This window comes from Drosophila yakuba, chromosome 3R (assembly GCF_016746365.2).
Source record: "Drosophila yakuba strain Tai18E2 chromosome 3R, Prin_Dyak_Tai18E2_2.1, whole genome shotgun sequence".
Taxonomy (NCBI): Eukaryota; Metazoa; Arthropoda; class Insecta; order Diptera; family Drosophilidae; genus Drosophila; species Drosophila yakuba.
The window spans coordinates 9,172,632-9,191,062 of NC_052530.2; the positions used below are offsets into that span (position 1 = coordinate 9,172,632).

At 42.8% G+C, this 18,431-nt stretch overlaps 4 protein-coding genes across 5 annotated transcripts; 2 read left to right on the forward strand and 2 right to left on the reverse strand.

Annotated features, from left to right (window-relative positions):
* The first annotated feature begins 7,645 nt into the window (after window positions 1-7,645).
* On the forward strand, window positions 7,646-8,838 carry LOC6536079 (melanoma-associated antigen B16). The gene has a single exon (XM_002096653.3). It carries the CDS (start codon window positions 7,766-7,768, stop codon window positions 8,465-8,467), a length of 702 nt encoding a protein of 233 aa, XP_002096689.3. The 5' UTR covers window positions 7,646-7,765; the 3' UTR covers window positions 8,468-8,838.
* LOC6536080 (centromere protein J) lies at window positions 8,819-11,746 on the reverse strand. The gene is made up of 2 exons (XM_002096654.4): window positions 9,811-11,746; window positions 8,819-9,753 (listed from the first exon to the last, which is right to left on the reverse strand). The coding sequence occupies exons 1-2, from the start codon at window positions 11,641-11,643 to the stop codon at window positions 8,896-8,898; spliced, it is 2,691 nt and encodes an 896-aa protein (XP_002096690.3). The 5' UTR covers window positions 11,644-11,746; the 3' UTR covers window positions 8,819-8,895.
* A 28-nt stretch (window positions 11,747-11,774) lies between these two features.
* LOC6536083 (GPN-loop GTPase 3) lies at window positions 11,775-18,387 on the reverse strand. The gene is made up of 3 exons (XM_002096657.4): window positions 18,227-18,387; window positions 17,508-18,166; window positions 11,775-12,001 (listed from the first exon to the last, which is right to left on the reverse strand). The coding sequence occupies exons 1-3, from the start codon at window positions 18,269-18,271 to the stop codon at window positions 11,854-11,856; spliced, it is 852 nt and encodes a 283-aa protein (XP_002096693.2). The 5' UTR covers window positions 18,272-18,387; the 3' UTR covers window positions 11,775-11,853.
* LOC6536084 (glutathione S-transferase 1-1) lies at window positions 12,126-17,094 on the forward strand. 2 transcript variants are annotated; one of them, XM_002096658.4, is made up of 4 exons: window positions 12,126-12,910; window positions 13,523-15,477; window positions 16,094-16,241; window positions 16,300-17,094. In XM_002096658.4, exons 1-4 carry the CDS (start codon window positions 12,446-12,448, stop codon window positions 16,858-16,860), a joined length of 3,129 nt encoding a protein of 1,042 aa, XP_002096694.1. In that variant the 5' UTR covers window positions 12,126-12,445; the 3' UTR covers window positions 16,861-17,094. The 2 variants fall into 2 exon arrangements, with proteins under 2 accessions (XP_002096694.1, XP_015047560.1); XM_015192074.3 differs by lacking the exons at window positions 12,126-12,910; window positions 13,523-15,477 and adding an exon at window positions 15,816-15,978.
* Window positions 18,388-18,431: the final 44 nt, after the last annotated feature.

Here is an 18,431-nt window from a genome sequence, read left to right on the forward strand (position 1 = left end):
TCTATTTGAACTGTCCAATTGGTTGGCGAAAAACTCAATCCCATTGAAAAACCCGAGCCAACGCGTTGGCATTCATTGTTTCGATTACGCCTACGGTTTGTTTCTTTCTTCCTCGACTTCTTTGTATGACTCGTTGAAAGAGCACAAGCGTAGACTCGGATTATTGTCCATGCATCTACATATAAAGGTGGATAGCGCTCATAAGCCAGGGATGCTGGGGTCACAGCGGCATTAAGAGATCAATCCCCTTTTATAGTTTTCGTAGAGTTGATTAAATAAAGAAATTCTCAGCTATTTCGAAAAAGTTATATGTATAAGGTATCACCTTATTGTGTGCCTTTTGAACTGGTGCCGACAATCACACACTTATGATAAAAAATGATAAATATTCAAAATATACTAGTTCTATATTATAATTTCCCTGGCATAAAAATAATATTTAATGCAAAATAATTATTATATTCTCTATTTTTTATCGATAAGTAAATTTATAGTTACATGTCGTGAGAACTAAAGGTAAAGGTAAGTCAATAAAATTCCTTTTTTACTGCGATACACAAAATATTAAAGACACCAACGAGAACATGAAATAAAACAAACCAGATACATGAAATTCCAGTCTCTATTAGCAAACTCAAATAACCGGCATTTCCAAGGCCTTATCTGCAAAGCTGCTCCCCAATTCATAAATCTACCGATCATTGATCCACCGCCATCAAATGCCATCGATGCAAATACCAATCCATCAGTTGGGATTGGAGACGCGCCCAGAAACCGTCACCACACATCAATGGCAGCAAGTTGGCCAACCGTCATTGAAAGGAAATGTGTGTCTGAAGAACTCGCAGCACTCAAATCCAATCAAATCAAATCAAATCCAACTCAACACTGCTCGCAGATGTCAAAATTTATTAAGTGAGCACAGAGTTTCTTGTGGTTGCATACATTAAAGTGCAAACATAAGAGAATAATGCAGAATTGCATTTGGTGTTGCACAAACGCATCCAAAGCTGTATTGTCTCCCTTTGTATATTTATTTGTCTGTGGCTTATCGCATTGTCATTGAGAAGCGGCTACTGCCGAAGAATAAAATACAAGCGAACATAAAAAGATAATAATAATAATGCAACTTCATTTTATGCGCTCAATTTTTGAATAGAGAATTTCCTAATGTTTGCTTTAAATGGAACACGATGCATTGTGAACATTCAAAAATGCAAATAAATAATTGAAGAAAGGTTCTGTTTTTGGAACTAAAAATCAGTAAATCTTTTAATGAACTTAACATTACGAACTTCCAATGGGACTTCCACTGATAGTTAATTAGTTATTCAAATGGCCACAAACCTAAGCACCGACTTCCTTCTATCATTGGAATGGGACCCGGTAAACCTGATACTTGTGTGATTTGCTTTACCCAATCGCATGCAATGCGATAGCAGGCGAAGAGCAGCGAAAGCTGTTCAATAATAATTGGCTTAATTAAGAGTACAATCTACATAGAAACTCGAAATTAAATTCGAAGTTAGCGAAAAGCCATTTCCACATTATATAAAAACGCGAAAAATGAAGTTTTTGGATGCCATTGCATGGTTGTATGAGAGGGGCCAAGTTTTTACAGTTCGTTTTTCCACTTGTTTTTTGCTGGTAATGTCTTCATTCGTGTTACACATAAAAATCTCATGATAAAAGTCAAAGAGAGCTGGCCAAATTAAAACCATGAACCAGACGAAATCTCTTACAAGTTAATCTCGATTTGGGTCTGTTTCAAAAGCTACGGACAACGAGTAAAATAGTAAATAAAAGTCGGTGCGCTTTAAATTGGCTTATTTTTCCTATTTGTTCACAAAAAGTATTTAACCAATTTGCTTTGCACCGATGCTTGATATTACGTCAATATATTTGGCTTAATTTTCGGGTTTCTTTGTTTGGTCTACATTTTATTGTTTATTATTGGATGATTAAAGTCAATATATATATTGGAGTTATTTTTAAGCTGCCCACACTTATTTATCTGAAAGGTGTCTTTAGTAAATTTCCTTTATAAAATCAGATTTATTTTTCCTTTAGTTCACAAGTGCTCTTGTTGAAACTAGTCTTTTAAAAAATTAAATGTGATTTCAATTAACCCTATTAACCCGAACTCCACAATTAAATAATATAAATTTCGAGTAAAACTCTAAAGCAGTTTAATTTAAAGTTTAGTTTAAATACAAGTACAAATGCAGTGTGGCCAACGAACGTGGCCCAAGCCCAACAAAAAGTGTAGCAGCTGCCATTGTGGTGGTATTGCTATTGCTGTTGCTGCGGCTGTTGCCGTTTATTGTCAAAGCGGTTAGGCGACATGCCACCAAAAATGATTGACAATCACTTTACAAACTGTTTTCATTGCAGTTGGGGACTGCGACAAAAACAACGCACACACTGAGAGAAACGAAGCCCACACTCGGACACCACTTCCCCATTTTGGCAGCCTGCAACCAGTTGCATATGAAAGTAAAAGTAAAGCAAATCCACAGGCTCATGCACATGCGGCGTATAATATATATATACACAAACTGCATTTAAATGCAGACTCGCTGAGGCCACAGAAGAGATACATATGGGAATATATATTTCATATGATTTATATATACACAAAACAAACAAAAGGCGAGCCGGTGCGAAGAGAGCCACACCGGTTGTGAATGCAGACACCGCTCAGACAACTATACCCATATTATGTATATGTGATTATGCCTGCACATAAGCCAATATATATGTATATGGCCACTAATGAAATGCGTTCAAAAAGGCCGCAGCGCCTGCCGAAACGATACCCAGATGCTGATAAACAACCAGAAAGCCAACCCAGGCTCAAGCTCAAAAATATCCGAAACTTCATTTCGAAGACATGACATCATATGTGTATGCTGCATATTCCTCTTGATCGAGATTTAAATTGACCAAACAGAATTTCTTTGAATTTTCGACTCGTGACTCAAACGGTTGCTTTGGGAATTCTTAGCGACACTGAATTTGTTTCTTTGACCTTCGGCTGGCTACAGAGGTATTATGGACAAATTCCTTTATTGTTAAACACAAATTTAATGAAATTGGCAATTAAAAAAAGTATCTTATTTGTCGCACCGGGGTTGACACCATAATAAATAAAATCAAATTATATGAAGTGAAACAAAAAAATATAATTTTTTTTATATTACCATAAGGTGAAATACTATGTATTTAATGAATAAACTAAATTGCTTCAAAACTTTCAAAGGGTGAATTTCTCACAGGACTATTGCCCTTCTTTTTACTGGAGGACTTCAAACGTTTGAAAGTCTGCATTAAAAAATAAATTAACATAAACCAAGTCTCACTGGCTTGTCAATCAGCCCCATATGACCATGACCATGACTTCAGAGTGCAGATCTTCTCACGATCGTTCGACTTGGACAATCGCAGCTTTTCGGCGTAGCAAGCCATTAAATTGATGCATGTGTAACATGACACCAAGCTCAATAATAATTATTAAAAATTTCTGCCTTTCGGCAAATGGCTTGTGAAAGTTTTCGCAGGAGGCTGGCCACGATTTATGCAACAATTTATTGGATATTGTTGTTTCTGGCACTCTCTCATGCAAATTGCGCGGAGCTCAAGGCCTTTGCGACAAAGTCGTCGACTGCATACAAAATCCGAAAATGTGATTCACATTTCGGCTCATGTGATACGGTTGCAAAAAGCAGCTGGTCGACCTTTGCAAGGCGAAAACGTCACCAAGAGCGCGTGTTCGAGAAAAACCTAATATTAATTCAAGTCGGGCCCGGATACTGAGTGAACTATTCAGCATACGGCGGGCGTGGAGAATTACCCCAATCATTTTGGGAACCTAAAATGACTCATTAGATGGGCATTTTCAAGCGTCAGCCGAAACACAATTAATTTTGACCAACTTGTTCAGCCTCAGACTTGAACTTCAACTTAACGTTTAATTGTTTACAAAACGGCATGCCCATCTTAATATAATTAATAATTATTAAATGCTTATATAAGCGTTATGGGGATGTGGGTTTCATTTTTGGCTTATATGCTGGCCCATTTCAAAGTCATCGAATCACGGGCTATAAAATTAATAAGCACTTTAGAATGACCGACCGAACGAGAGATTGTGAATCTCGAGAGCAATAAAAACAAACGAAGGCGAAACACAAACGCAGTAAAAAGATTAAGTTGAAGACCAAGAAATATGCAAAGAAATAAAAATACAATACACGAAAAAAAAATGGCCTTGAAAAAAATTAAGCAGCGATTATTTTATTAAAATGAAACCAAATGCATATTAGTAACTTAAAACGCGAATTTCTATTTCGCCCAAGTTCCTAATGCATTCGAAAAATCCACAGTCATTAAGCAATAAAATCCCGTATTTTCCCACTACGAATACGCGTAAAATGTAGATCCGCTTAGACCTCAGTTATTTTTATACGATTGGAATGTACATGGTGTACTAGACCCCCGCAGTTCGATGTCGTCACACGGTGCGTATACGCGATTAGGCATGCACGAGTGAACTTGGCCCCCAAATGAAGTCGATTCACTGATCATTTGTCTGACTTTAATTGCGACGATTGTTGCAGCCATTTGGCAAACTAACTGATAACCGTTTAATTTGATTATCAGGGGCCGGCGTCTAGTTTGCATCGAAATTTATTAAGTGTAAAAGGTCGAACAGCAGCTTTATTTTGGGCCATGGCCTGGGTGTACCAATATGACCTCTTAATTAAGCAGCCTGCGACATCGGCCTAACAAGTTTGTTGTCCAAGTCTTTTGTTTTAGAACTGAACTTTAACTGAGCAGAATTAAACTGGTCACAGCTACACTTTGTTATAGCCAAGTTTTTAATTGTTAGCCCCATTGACATTTAGCGGATAGCTGGTCGTTCTAAGACAGACGCAAAACATATCTAATCGAAGTGCCGGTCTCGAGCCAAAACTGATCAAGCAGATCGACCACGAGCGGCAGCTCTTCATGCTGCCAAACGCCAAACCGCTTCGCTGAAGGCAGTCCACTTTTAAGAACGGCACGCAACCAGACTGAGGCAACAACAGCCGGCTGTCGTTGCTATATTCTTGATTCCATTCCATTGCTACCGAAACGGGGTTATCAGCTCACTGAAAGAGGTTGTAAGAACAAACTTGGAGGGAAATAAATCATTCAATTCGCTGAAGAATAAATTAAATTATGAAAATGAAAAGAAGGATTCCTAAACCCACCAATTAGGAGATAGATTTTACAGCAACTATACAATTTTTCATCGTTTTCTTATCTAAAAATAACACCTTACGTGGGTGCAATATAGTTTTTCTAAGTACAACTTTTATAATATCCAGTTATAAAAAATATATTAATGATAATCTAATGATATTTATTGGCGAAAAGGTCACCAAAAGCGCGTGGCCCATTATATTGAAGGTAATTTCTTTAAATAAAACATTTAGAATATCAAGTTATAGTAATATATTTATAATAATTTCATTTCTATTTAATGTGTGAGTTCTTCTGCATTTTAGTTGTAATAATTTATTTTCATTTACAATACTTTTGCAATAATTAGCTTTGACCCCCTTAATATATTCCTCATGATAAATCTCAAAAAGCGATTCACTTAAAAACGATTAACTTCAATCATATAGAGCATTAAACTGTACACATTCCTCATTCCTGAATTGGCTTTCTTTTTTGTGCACACATACTTTTATACCCGTTACTTGTAGAGTAAAAGGGTATACTAGATTCGTTGAAAAGTATGTAACAGGCAGAAGAAAGCGTTTCCGACCATATAAAGTATTTATATTGTTGATCAGGATCAATAGCGAAGTCGATCTAAACATGTCCGTCCGTCTGTCCGTCCGTATGAACGTTGAGATCTCAGGAACTATAAAAGCAAAAAAAGTTGAGATTAGGCATGCAGACCCGAGACATAGCCGCAGCGCAAGGTTGTTGACCCATATGGCCACGCCCACTCTATCGCCCACAAACCGCCCAAAACTGTCACGCAGTTTTGAAAAATGTTTTAATATTTTTTTTGTTAGTCCTGTAAATTTTTATAGATTTGCAGAAAACCTGTTTGCCACGCCCACTGTAACGCCCACAAAGCGCAAAAAACTGTCAGTGATGACAGTTTGCACTTCCACTAGCTGAGTAACGGGTATCAGATATTCGGGGAAATCGACTATAGCGTTCTCTCTTTTTTTTCTTTTGTGATTCTGTTATTAATTTATTAATAGTTTTTGCCACCGCGGTGAGCAGCAAAACCCGTTGTCGTTACTCTATTGGCTGATCATGGGATTTTGTTTATCACGAAAATTCTAAATGGCATGCCCATGTCATTTGCTAATTTTTTATGGCCTCTAAAAGCCGGGCTGCAAAGCAAGTTCGCCGCTCACGTCGTCAACTAAGACCTTGACTTTCTTTTTAGTAAATGAGACATTTCTCTGACTCCGTCTGGCTACACAATTAGTCGGCCATAAAAAAGTTAGGGCTGTAGTTGACAAACTTCAACGTTACAAAGCGCATTTTGAAAGCAAAACTATTTGCCTGTGTGTAGAAAGTCTAAGTCTTCGCGTTGACAGTACTTTTTGTTGACTCACTCAATAGCGTTTTCTGCGAGTTTGCTTATCTAGAGTCATTTCACTAGCTGGCATGCAAATTTCGGGGCTATTACAGGCATAACAAAATAGATTGCAGAGCCCGGCGGATGTCCATTTCAGGCGGGCACAAAGGCTGTCTTAATAATCTGAACTCCAATATTTAGCTTTTGTTGAATCCGGAACAATGGCGAATCAATTAAAGCTAGCCACCAGACGAGCCAACTTTTGTCTGAGTTCCGCCTGTGCATTTATCACTTATGGATTGCGCACTTTGCACAGACGCAGGTAACTAGTTTTCACCGCAGCCACCGCCACCTAAAACACACATTTCAAGGCAATAAAATATGTTTGGCCATGTAATTCTGCAGTGTCTGGAAGTGCACTCCGGTGCGTGTGTCTGCGCCAACTGCATTTCCATTTCGTTTAGCTTGACTCGGTCTCTGTTTATTTTGAGTCTCCGTGGGGAATGTTGACCGTGCATGTCATTCGCGTTTAGTTTTGAAAGTTGTTTGCTTCCTGCTTCTGCACGTCGCGTCGGTTTGGCCATATTAATTAAAAACACATCACCTCTTGATGCAGTTATAACATTTGTTATGTAGAGTGAGTTTCCTTTAGATGCTCGATAAATCGAATATTTATTTAGCAAACGATTTGGTGCAGCGCAAAAATCATACTGAGAGCAAAATGTAATAGATGAATAGGGTGGCGGCAAAAGGAAATCAATCAATACAAACCCACAAAAGTAGCTACTTCAGCCGCTCTTGGCCCAGTTTGTGCGTTTAAGCGACACCAATAAGTGGCCAATTGCACTTGATAGTGTATATTACAGACACTATAGTGGAAAATGATACGAGAGCAAAGGATTGAAAAGAGACAACAATAAGGGTTTACAGATTGTAGTGTCGAAAAATAGATTTCGAATAAATTTAATTTACGCGCCCATTTGGTATTTTAATACTGAAAACAAGTACGTCGTTCGATATCTCCTTTTTGAAATTTGATCTGGCAACGCCAAGCTTGTACACTTTTAAATGTGCCGAAAAACATATGTTCAATGCATTCTTTGTAAGCGGCATTTTAAATCACCAAACAAATTTAAGAAGCTGGGAGCTTGTTTATCAGATTAACCGGAAATGGCCAGCACTTCCCGCGCAGCTAGGAGCCAGAATGCCAACCTCTCGCAGGCAACTCAACAACCCGTTCGAGAGGTCGACGCCAAGGTTCGCGCCATTCTAAACTACATCCTTGATCATACGGCCCAGAAGATTCCCATAAAGGACAAGGATTTGCTGGCGGCGGCTGGTAACAAGAACGAACTGAAGGAACGCCTGCCGCTGGTCAGTGAACTGCTGGCCCAAAGATTCGGTATATTGCTAACCCCACTGGATGCGACCTCCAAGACGTTTATCTGCACTGCGGAGGAGCCGGTGGCCTCCATCCATGAGCTAACCTCGGCTCAACGCCCACAGTTTACGCTGCTGTGCATCATTCTCATGTACATCTTCCTGCGCGGCAACCGCATCGAGGACTCCAAACTATACGGTATACTAGAGTTGCTCAACATCCATCCAGACGAGGAACATGGCTACTTTGGCGCCAGTGTGCGCAAGCAGATCGAGGAGACGTTTGTGAAACACCAATATTTAAAGCGAGAACGCTCCCAGCTAAGCGCTTACGACGATCCCAAGACATTCTTCCTTTGGGGACCACGTGCCAAGGCGGAGTTCACATTCGAGCAAATCGTGAAATTTGCCTCCAGGCTGCTCAATCAGCATCCCAAGATCTTCGAGCATCACCTCTCCATGGCCCAAGAAGGGTTAAACGCGGAGCAGTAGAATGCACAGCCCCGTTTAAAAAAATGTGTCGTTTTAGTTCAACTTTCAAGTTTCTACTTTTAAAAAAGTTTGTTTCTATATAAAGTTTTTGAATTTTATTTAACAAATTGAAAACGCATTAATATATGTATGTATCCATTATTTGTATACTACCTAGTGGATTTTTCGATTATCGATAAAATATAAAATATAGGATATAAAAAAAAAGAGATATTTTAAAATATTTTCTGCACCAATACCAAGTTTTGTAGCTTGTATATGACTAAGGTGTTGTCATTAAACATACTGTGTACCAGATCCCTTAGATAGAGCCAATTCCCCCTTTATCACCAACAAAAGAAAATTATGATCTACTTGATCTTATAAATACAGCACGGCTTTTCTATTTATTTAAATCTAAACTTAACAACAGATGCAGAGACCCGCCTCTAATACTTTGCATAGTCTGTGTCCATTATGAGCTTGCCATCCTTGTCCTTTAAACGAACGCGGCCGTTGGAATAGCGCGTCTCTTGGCTGCCATCGGGATACACCAGCTTAACAGTCCCGTCCGGATACTCTCTTCGCTTGTTTAGTTTGGTATGAATCTCTTTTTGACCATTGGGCAGATTGAGAATCTTGTCTCCATTCCGGAGCTGCACTAGGTGGGTTCCATCCGCATAACGCCACTCCTCTAGTTTCTCTGTATCGCTAGGATCCACAATCTTAATGCTGTTGTTGGGAAAGTGGATCTCGACAGTGCCATCTCTGCGGCGATGTTCAGTCTGCCCATTGGGAAACTCGAGGATTTCTAAACCATCTAGGTAAGAGGTGTGCCAAGTGTTGGTCCCAGCGTAGTAATACTTTACTGTGCCTTCCCTGATGTCAGTTTCCTTGATATCCTTATTGAAATAAAGCATGCGAACGTTCATGCCATCGGCGCTTATCTTTTTTAGATTTCCGTTTGGGTACCAAATGTCCTTGCTGCCATCCGCATTCATAATCTCTCTCTTAAAGTCTCTGCTGGAGTTTCCAGCCGGTGGGGTATCAGCTTTTGGAGCGATCACGGGCGTCTGAACTTCCTCCGATTCTCCAGAGCTACTAGAGGCGTAGGTCTCATCCAGAGCCTCTGGTTTTTTTTTATTCCTGCCTAATGAGCGACTCCGACTTCTCACTTGGGCACTGCCGCTACTCTGACGACGGTTGTGCGGCTCTGGCTGCTTGGCAGGCTTACCAGCATTGCCATCTAGAGACTGAGTTCGTCGACCGTTCTCATCGAGGATTTGTGACGTCGTAGCGGAAGGCAACTAAAATAAGACCTTGCTTACATTAAGATATACACACAAGAAGACCCAGATACATACCACTTTGGGAGCAAGCCGAGCTATGTTTCGATTGATTTCCTGCAGCATCTTGCTGTTGTTTTCACGACCAATCTTGACCAGCTCGTGCTCTAGGCGCTTGTTTTCCTTGCTCAGCAGCTCGATCTCGTCACGGTAGTTCCGCTGCTCCTTCTCACTGGCCCGCAGTTGAGCACGAAGTCGCGCCTGTGCTGAGACGTGCGCCTGCTCCTTTTGTTTGAGTTGAAGCTGCAGTGCCTCCACCTCTTGCTTCAAGGCGGCTATCTCCTTCTTTTCCTTGCTGTTTGCATTGCTCTTCTGTAGTCGCATCTGCTGCTCGAACTTGCGGCGGTCCTCCTCGATCCTCATGCGCTCGTCGTGCAGATAAATTTCGGCTTGGATCTTTTCGTCATGAACGCGTTCCATTGCCTCCATATGATCCTGTATGCACTTGGCCTTCTCCAATTCGTGCTGCTGCCTGAGGCGGAGGAGTTGGGCATTCTGTTCCTTGAAGGCGGCTATTTCTGTCTCAAGCTCTTCAAGGCGAGTGCGAACGAGATTAGCCTTCTCCTGAAGATTTTTTGTTATGGGTTCCTCTGACTGCTGGTTGGGACTTGACTTTTTCTTCTGCTCCAAAGCCTGGAAGAGAGCCGACTTGAATTGTTCAAAGAGCTGAATATTGGAACCGTCGTTAAGGCTGGTTCCATCGGAGTACTCGTTGGTGTCATTGGAGTCGGAGAAGCGCACTCGCACTTGGGTATTCCCCACCTGAATAGGTGTCATTGTGAGGGTCTGGTCGCTGGACTGTTCGATGTCCTCCTCTTCTTCCTCCTGAACCAGCACCTGGTCCATCTGCGGTTGCAATCGCATCTGACGCACCTGCTGTGTGACTACAATGTGATCGGAGTCATCGGCTATTAGGCATCGCTGATCTTTGCGAGCCATAAAAGTTCGAATGCAGCTTGAGTTCATATCAATGTTTCCCTCAGTGGCCTTCTGTTCGAGCAGCTCGAATATGCTTACATTGCTGTCATCTTCCACTCGGATTTGGGCAGATCGTCGGTGGATTTGCGCTGGTTTTATACTCTGTGTGTCCAGCACCTTGGCCCAGCAAACTCCCTTCATCGGACTGGCTTCCGAGGAGGCTTCATCATCGGCCTGATGATGTCCGGCTCTGCTCTTCTGCTCTACAAAACGAACTTTGGGCGAGATGGTCGAGGCAGTAATGGAGGACGCAGTGGAAGACTTTAGATCTGGAGTGGAGCTGCATGCGTTCTTGGAGATTAGCATTTGCTGAAAGCGCCGCTCGTTGAGATCGAGTTGTGCTGGTGGTTTGGGAGCTGATGCAGGAGCAGGATCGGGAGGTGACTTGCGCTTCTTGAGAATACCCTTTTTCATTTGAGGCGTGCGAAACTGTGGGTGGGCATTAGCGAACTTGTATCGCGGCAGGTTTTCCAGCCTCAGATGGTCGGGATTGATCTTGAACCTCTGCTTCAGACCTTCGCCGCGACGAAGATAAGGTCGTTTGGGCTTGGCTGGCTGGGGAGCAGTCATTGGAATCTCCGGCTCCTGCTCGTCCGGCTCCGCTGCGAGTCGCGGCATTTGTATGGAGTGATCCTCGTCCCACTGTGACTCCTCCAGCACACTGTTTTCCCGGCTTTCCGCCTCCCGGTGAAGTAGTCCCAGCATTTTGTACATATTGCGCTGCTCCAAACCGAGCATAACGCGCTGATTGGACTGACGCTCTTGCAGCAGTCGCTTCTGCTCGTCCTGCCAGCGACTAAGCGCCGCCAGACGGTGCGCAATGGCCTCCTGGCTAAGAGGCATTCCAACAGGACTTCCGCCAGCCTCCTGCATGCTTATTTATTCGCTCTTCGAGTCGCAATTTTGTTTAGACGCCGTACGCGTAGTGGAATTTAAAATTATGGCAGCAGTTGTCCAACACTGCACTGGTGGCAACTCTGTTACCAGGGATGGTGATAATTATGTGTTTTGCTTAGATTTAAGTTTTTAATAAAAATACAATATTGAACATTTTGTTAAGCAATAATATAAATTGATTCTATATTAATCCCGTTCCGCTTCCTCCGGCTCATCAAAGTCCTTAACGTTTACGTCTGCATCCTCGCCGTACTGCAAAATATTATCAATTTGCAACAGAAGATCGCCCACGCTCTCCTCGTCCTGGGAATCCAACGGGAAAAATCTCACCAAGCTGTAAATAAATGATAAACATCAAGAATTACAATTTTTGAACATTACAAAAGTAACTGATTTTGACAAGTGGCAACCCCAACGCCACCGCATAGCTCGCAACCCTCGTATCCCACACAATAGCATTTTTCGACGCGTCGCAAAAGAAAATGTGCTTGTGTAATTAAAGTGCTTGTGTAATTAAAATCGAATGAAAACCCCAAAAATAAACCCTATTTAGTGCATCAAACTGCCATAATTCAGTGCGGGTGCGGTAAATGGTCGGCATTTGCAAAAAGGCGCGCCAAAAGTGAGCTCACGAAATACCACCAAAAATCCCAACCAACAAATCCCAGGCAGTCAGCCACTAAAAAAATCGCCTAATTTACGATACAAAACACTTTTCGGGGGCAAATCGAAAAACGCTGAATTCCGGGCTCGGGCGAAACAGCGAAGCAATTCAAAAATGGAGACGCCTGTCGAGGAGCACGGCATGGACCTGACCAAGGTGTCCGTGGTGCGCTCCGCCAAGGGGGTGGATATGCTCTGCGTGGACGACTATCTGTACCACTTCGATCGCATCGGGCGAAACAACACCTACCGATGGCTGTGCAACAGGCGCAAGGACAAGTCCACTCCCTGCAAGTCCCGCATCTGTACCTTGCTGCCCGATCCGCTGGACAAGACGCGCCACGTCGTCGTGGACGTCGTTCTGGCCCACATCCATCCGCGCTGCAGCGATCACGAGGTCAACAAGGTGGCCCAGCGCAAGCGACTGTCCGTGATGATGATGAACGACGCCTACAGCACGACCCAGCCAAAGAGAGCACGCCAGTACGAGCGCGCCAACGCCGGCATGAATCCGCCGGAGTTCATCTACGGAAGCATCGACACTTCCGCCGTAGAGGCCTCATTCCAGTTGGACTTTGAGGTACGGCCGCAGCCCAACTGTACTTGACTCATGCCCCTGAAACCCCGAACCCTGTATTCGGAAATAACATCCAACTATTTATGTAGAATGTAGCTGCGTGTCGTTTTTAGAGACATCCTCGATATTGATATTAACTAATACTTCTATATATACTAATATTGACTATACTTCACTTCATTTGATAGCCGAACTATCAATTTGCTCACTTTAGTAATGGAAAGTTCTTTCCCGCCAATTTGGTCATTATTGTTGTTTTCCTATTTGCAAACCAAACAGCAATACCGTTAAAAGGACAATAAATACCAAAGCTTAATCATTTAAGATTTAAAAAATACTATAAATCTCCGCAACGAAAACAAATGTTAGGGATTTTTAAAAAAGTAGCCTAATCATTTTAATAACATGCACTTTGCTGAAGAGTGAAAAGGTATTATGAGTGCGCCAGAAATAACAAATATTATTGAACGTTTTAATATTACAGTGTGTACATAAAAATACACATAAGTAATTAGGGCTCCCATGAAGTAAAATTTGAAGAAAAATTTAATAATAATCTTTAGTCCTGAAACAATTAAGCCCCATAAATGACTAACACGAATTCTTATCTGGCAGGACAAGGACCGTGTGTACATGCTACGGCGCCGCGATGGACGCGTGATGGTTTGCATCGACGGGCATCTGTACTACCTGGCCGGGAAGTCCTTCAAAGGCGACATATTTCGATGGACCTGTGTGCGCAAGCGTGACATTGAGTGCACGGCCAGGATCTGCACGGAAGCTACCTTGGCGGGAGCACATCGACTGCATGCCGTTGACACGGATGCACACATTCATCCGCACTACTCGGCAACCAAGCTGATGCACATGTTTTCCAAGCACCAAATCGTTTTGGTGGAGGACGAAAATACCTCGGATGTGTTGGCAGAGTGCCCTAATCTCGAGTATTTTGATCCGGAAAACACCTTTGACATAACTCAGCGGTGCGATGACTTGGAATCCATAATAATCGAGGAGTGCGAGGATAACTACGATGTATACGTAAGGACGGACGAAAGCCAAGGTGGAGAGATTCAAGGCAACGAAGAAGTCGAGAGTCAGGAGGGTGACGACGAGTCTTCTCTGGTGGACCCGAAAATGGATCACAGCTCCAAGTGGCCAGCGGCATTCGACGTGATTGCCAACTATCTGCCACCGCCGGGCCACAATCCTCTCACGGAAACCGACTTGACCAAGTTCACATTTCTTCCTTCGGCAAAGGGTCGTAAGGTGCTGTGCTTGAGTCAGCATTTGTACCACTTCGACTCCCAAAGCAGGTCCAACGGCCACATGTTCTTCACTTGCATAAACCGACGCGACAAGGCCAACACTTGTCACGTCCGCATTACCCTAGACCCGGTTGAAAACGGACCAGTGGTACTTCGAATCAATGGGGAGCACACGCACAATCCAGACATAAAAGAAATTGCCCGCCGGCTGAAGCAGCAGGCCAAGCTGGATCAGGACAATTCACACAAGATGTCCAAGAGCGAGCACGGTGAAGAAATTAGTTTCGAAAGCGACGAGGGGTCGGCCAGCCAGGGAGGAGATACCTTCGAGCCTGAACACAGCGTCGATGAAAGCTACGAACACATTGACACGAGCAATGTGGTAATGAAGAAGGTGATTAGCATCGATGGTGCCATCAAAATGGAACCAGAATCGAAAGCTAACATGATAGTACAGTACCTAAAGGACGGAGCGGACAACATCAGCGCCAAGATCGAGATACTGCCCGACGCACTAGATGAACTCGACCCACGATCACACGCTGCTTATGCATCTACGCCTTTGCCGAAAGTTCGACAGCCGGAGATCACAAATATTCGAAGGCGACGCGATGTAGCAGAGCCGACAAAAGGCGCGCAACCGGATATGGACCTCTCCAAGATTTGTACCCTGAGATCTGCTAAGGGGCACGAACTTTTGTGTGTCGATGGCTATATATACCATGCCAAAAATCGTGGCGTCATCTCACGCAATTATTGGGTGTGCATCAAAAGCCGCGATCCGGACATCAATTGTAAGAGCCGCATCTCGACGGCCACCCAAAAGGATGGCTCTATTCGTGTGCTCCGAGTTTACAACAGTCACAGCCATCCGTTTAGCGAGGACGATATCAAGCGGAGACTATACAACGAGATCAACAAAAAGAATAACAAGAATCTAAAGTTTCGGCCGCTGCACTTTATCGGCAAATCGTTGGATCAGATTCAGCAGGAGTATGGTGATTTAGCCATCGAGCGACTCAATGTGTCTAATATAAGCAGCGACATCGTTGTACACAAGAAGCCTCGAGTTACGAGCAGTAATAATAGCAGATCCGCTTCTTTATCTGTGTCCAATAAGGTGGATTCTCATCATGAGGAAGAAGATGTTGTTATTGAGGAGGAAGAGTACCAGGAGCAAGAGGAAGGTGTCGAAATGACTTTGGACGGCGATCATCAATACATGGAGGTGGACAACACAGATGGCATCATTGAGGTTGTGGAGGAAGTAGCTGATGAAATGGAAAGCTACGGCTCTATTGTGTATGTATTCTCACCAGTAAACGAGATTTCTAATTCACAAATATAAATAAAAAATATTAAACCCATACATTAAAAAAAAAAAAATTAAACCCATACATACATAAATACAAATAAGAATTTTTATTAACATCCGCACACTCGATTCACAACTGCTAGTAAATCGGTAGATATTGTCAAAAAATCTTTTGGTACCAATTGGTGACTTCCAAAGGTCAACAAAGTAGGTAGGGTATTTGGGAACCTATGTCAGCATACTGTTTCTCAAACATAAAACTAGTTTGAACTGTCATTGAAATGAACACCTGCAATATCAGGCGAGTTGATACAGCACATCAGTAGAGTTTGAAAGCTGATCCAACAAACAATATTAATTGCTGGTTTATTATTCAGTATTTTAAAATTTTCTTAAAAAGCCCAGAAAACTTTTGAGAGAATTTTCCTGATACACACACTAGGCATACACACTGAATATAGTTTTAGCAAAAATCAAGCCAAATATAGGTACATACATATAAATTAAATAGACACGGTAGGCAAATTGCTTTCACTTTTAAGCTACAAGCAAACCGGTCGAACAAGAGACAAATACAAAACTAACGCTCGCTGATACCCACAGACCCATATACACTATGAAACTCTACGCCGTATCTGATGGACCGCCTTCCCTGGCCGTTCGCATGACCCTGAAGGCCTTGGATATACAATATCAACTCATCAATGTGGACTTTTGCGCCTTGGAACATCGCTCTGAGGATTACTCTAAGGTATGTGTATATGGAGCCCTAAAGACCTTAAAGCTATTCAATTTTCAAATCATTGCAGATGAATCCGCAAAAGGAGATACCCGTGCTGGACGACGATGGTTTCTATCTGTCGGAGAGCATTGCCATTATGCAATACCTCTGCGACAAGTACGCGCCGGATTCAACGCTGTATCCGCAGGACGTCAATGTGAGAGCGGTAATCAATCAGCGGCTATGCTTTAACATGGGATTCTACTACGCCCCCATATCCGCCCACAGCATGGCGCCCATTTTCTTCGACTACAAACGTACGCCCATGTCGCTGAAGAAGGTCCAGAACGCACTTGAGGTGTTCGAAACCTATTTGGAGCGACTGGGCACTAAATACGCGGCAGGCGACAACATAACCATTGCAGACTTTGCTCTCGTTTCGGCCACGCTCTGCTTGGAGGCAATTAATTTTGACTTACAGCAGTATCCGTTAGTGCACAAGTGGTACGAAACCTTCAAGGAGGAATACCCGCAGCTGTGGGAGATCGCCAACAGCGGCATGCAGGAAATAAGCGCGTTTGAGCAGAATCCACCGGACCTGTCAAACATGGAACACCCATTCCATCCGACGCGCAAGGCAAAAGCCTGAAGTAGTAGATTTAAGACCCTTCCAGCATGGAAAGTGAAAACGTTCTCCTTTTAATTCTTGTGAAATATTTGATACACTATATATAAAAATATGAATATATAATGCATATATTACTTATAGCTTGTTTTGCTCTTACATTGACCTGAACAAAAATTAGACTAAGAGTAAAAGAAAATGTTACCCAAAAATGTATGAAGATTTAATTATAGAATGAAATGCGTCCCAAAAATGTAACATAAAACGGTTGAAGTTGATATTCGAAATGGAGTTGCACGCCCTGAGGTCAAGCTCAAATTTGTCTTAACCGAATACATGTTTCCGTTACTTTTGTCTTATAGGATGAACTTATGATTTCCTGCTAACAGTAGAAAGTTTTTTTTTTTTGGCAAACCTCCCTTTAAATCAGTTTATATTATAAAGACTATTCAACCTATGCGTATCACTTAAAATAAAACGTGGGGGTAAAACCTGAAATATTTTTCATGTAATATGATTGTTTTTTTCCATTAGCGTATTAACTATGGGGTATCCTAAAAGTCTTTCCTCGAGTATTAAATTGCCTTCTATATTATGAGTAATTTTATTTCAACATTTGTCCCAATCAATAAGAAATATTTCAGATTCTGTAATTTCAGTAACAAGCTCACCTGAAATCCTCAATCAGCGAGCCTATAGCCTCCGTAAGCTTTGCATATTTCTCGCCAAAGCCAGTCCCAATGGTAAGTTCCCCCATCAGACTGTGGGCATCCGGTTCCAAATACATATCCAGCTGCTTCCGGGCATCGCTGCTCAGCAGATCCACTTTGGTCAGCACGTTGATGTGCGGCTGCTCCATGTTGGCCATAACACTGAGTGCGGCCATGGTGCCGGAAATGAACTTGGCCCCGTCCACCATGAACTGCGAGTCCAAGCAGAAGACGACGCACGTGCGGAAGTTCCAGGACTCGAGCAGTTGCACCAGCTGCCTGCCCATCTTCAGGTGCGTGAACAGTTCGATCTGGCCAGGCATATCGAACAGGATGTAGTCATCATCAGGCTCGCCCACCATAAGCTCGTTCTCGCCGCCGCAGAGCTGTTCCTTCAGCCATTCCTGGTTCTCGATCAAGAACTCCAGGCAGAAGATGAGGCCGCCGTTCGGTCCGTAGTGCAGCTCCTCGTCCTCCATGGCATCGTCCAGGTGGATAAGTTCGCGAATATCGGTCAGCGGGTTGTAAGTAAAGTGCTCTGCCGCCGGATCGAGGTTCACCACCTGGATATTTCGCTTGGAGTCCATCGCATATTGCTGCATTAAGCTGCAGTACGTCGACTGGGGAGAATTGTGTTAGATTAATGATATCCACATTGGGTGCCCTTTTTGAGGACATACCTTGCCACTGCCTGCAGGACCCACTATAATTTGGGCGAACCGCATGATAATGACTCGTATTAAGTTACTTTCAGGCCGTCATAAAACGCACGGTTTTACCTTAATTAAACACAACAAAACAAATTCTAATGCGAAGCAAAGCGTGCGCCAGCGGCAGTGCTGTACAACGCAGATTTTCTGCAAGTCGGCTGGCAGCCCCACATTT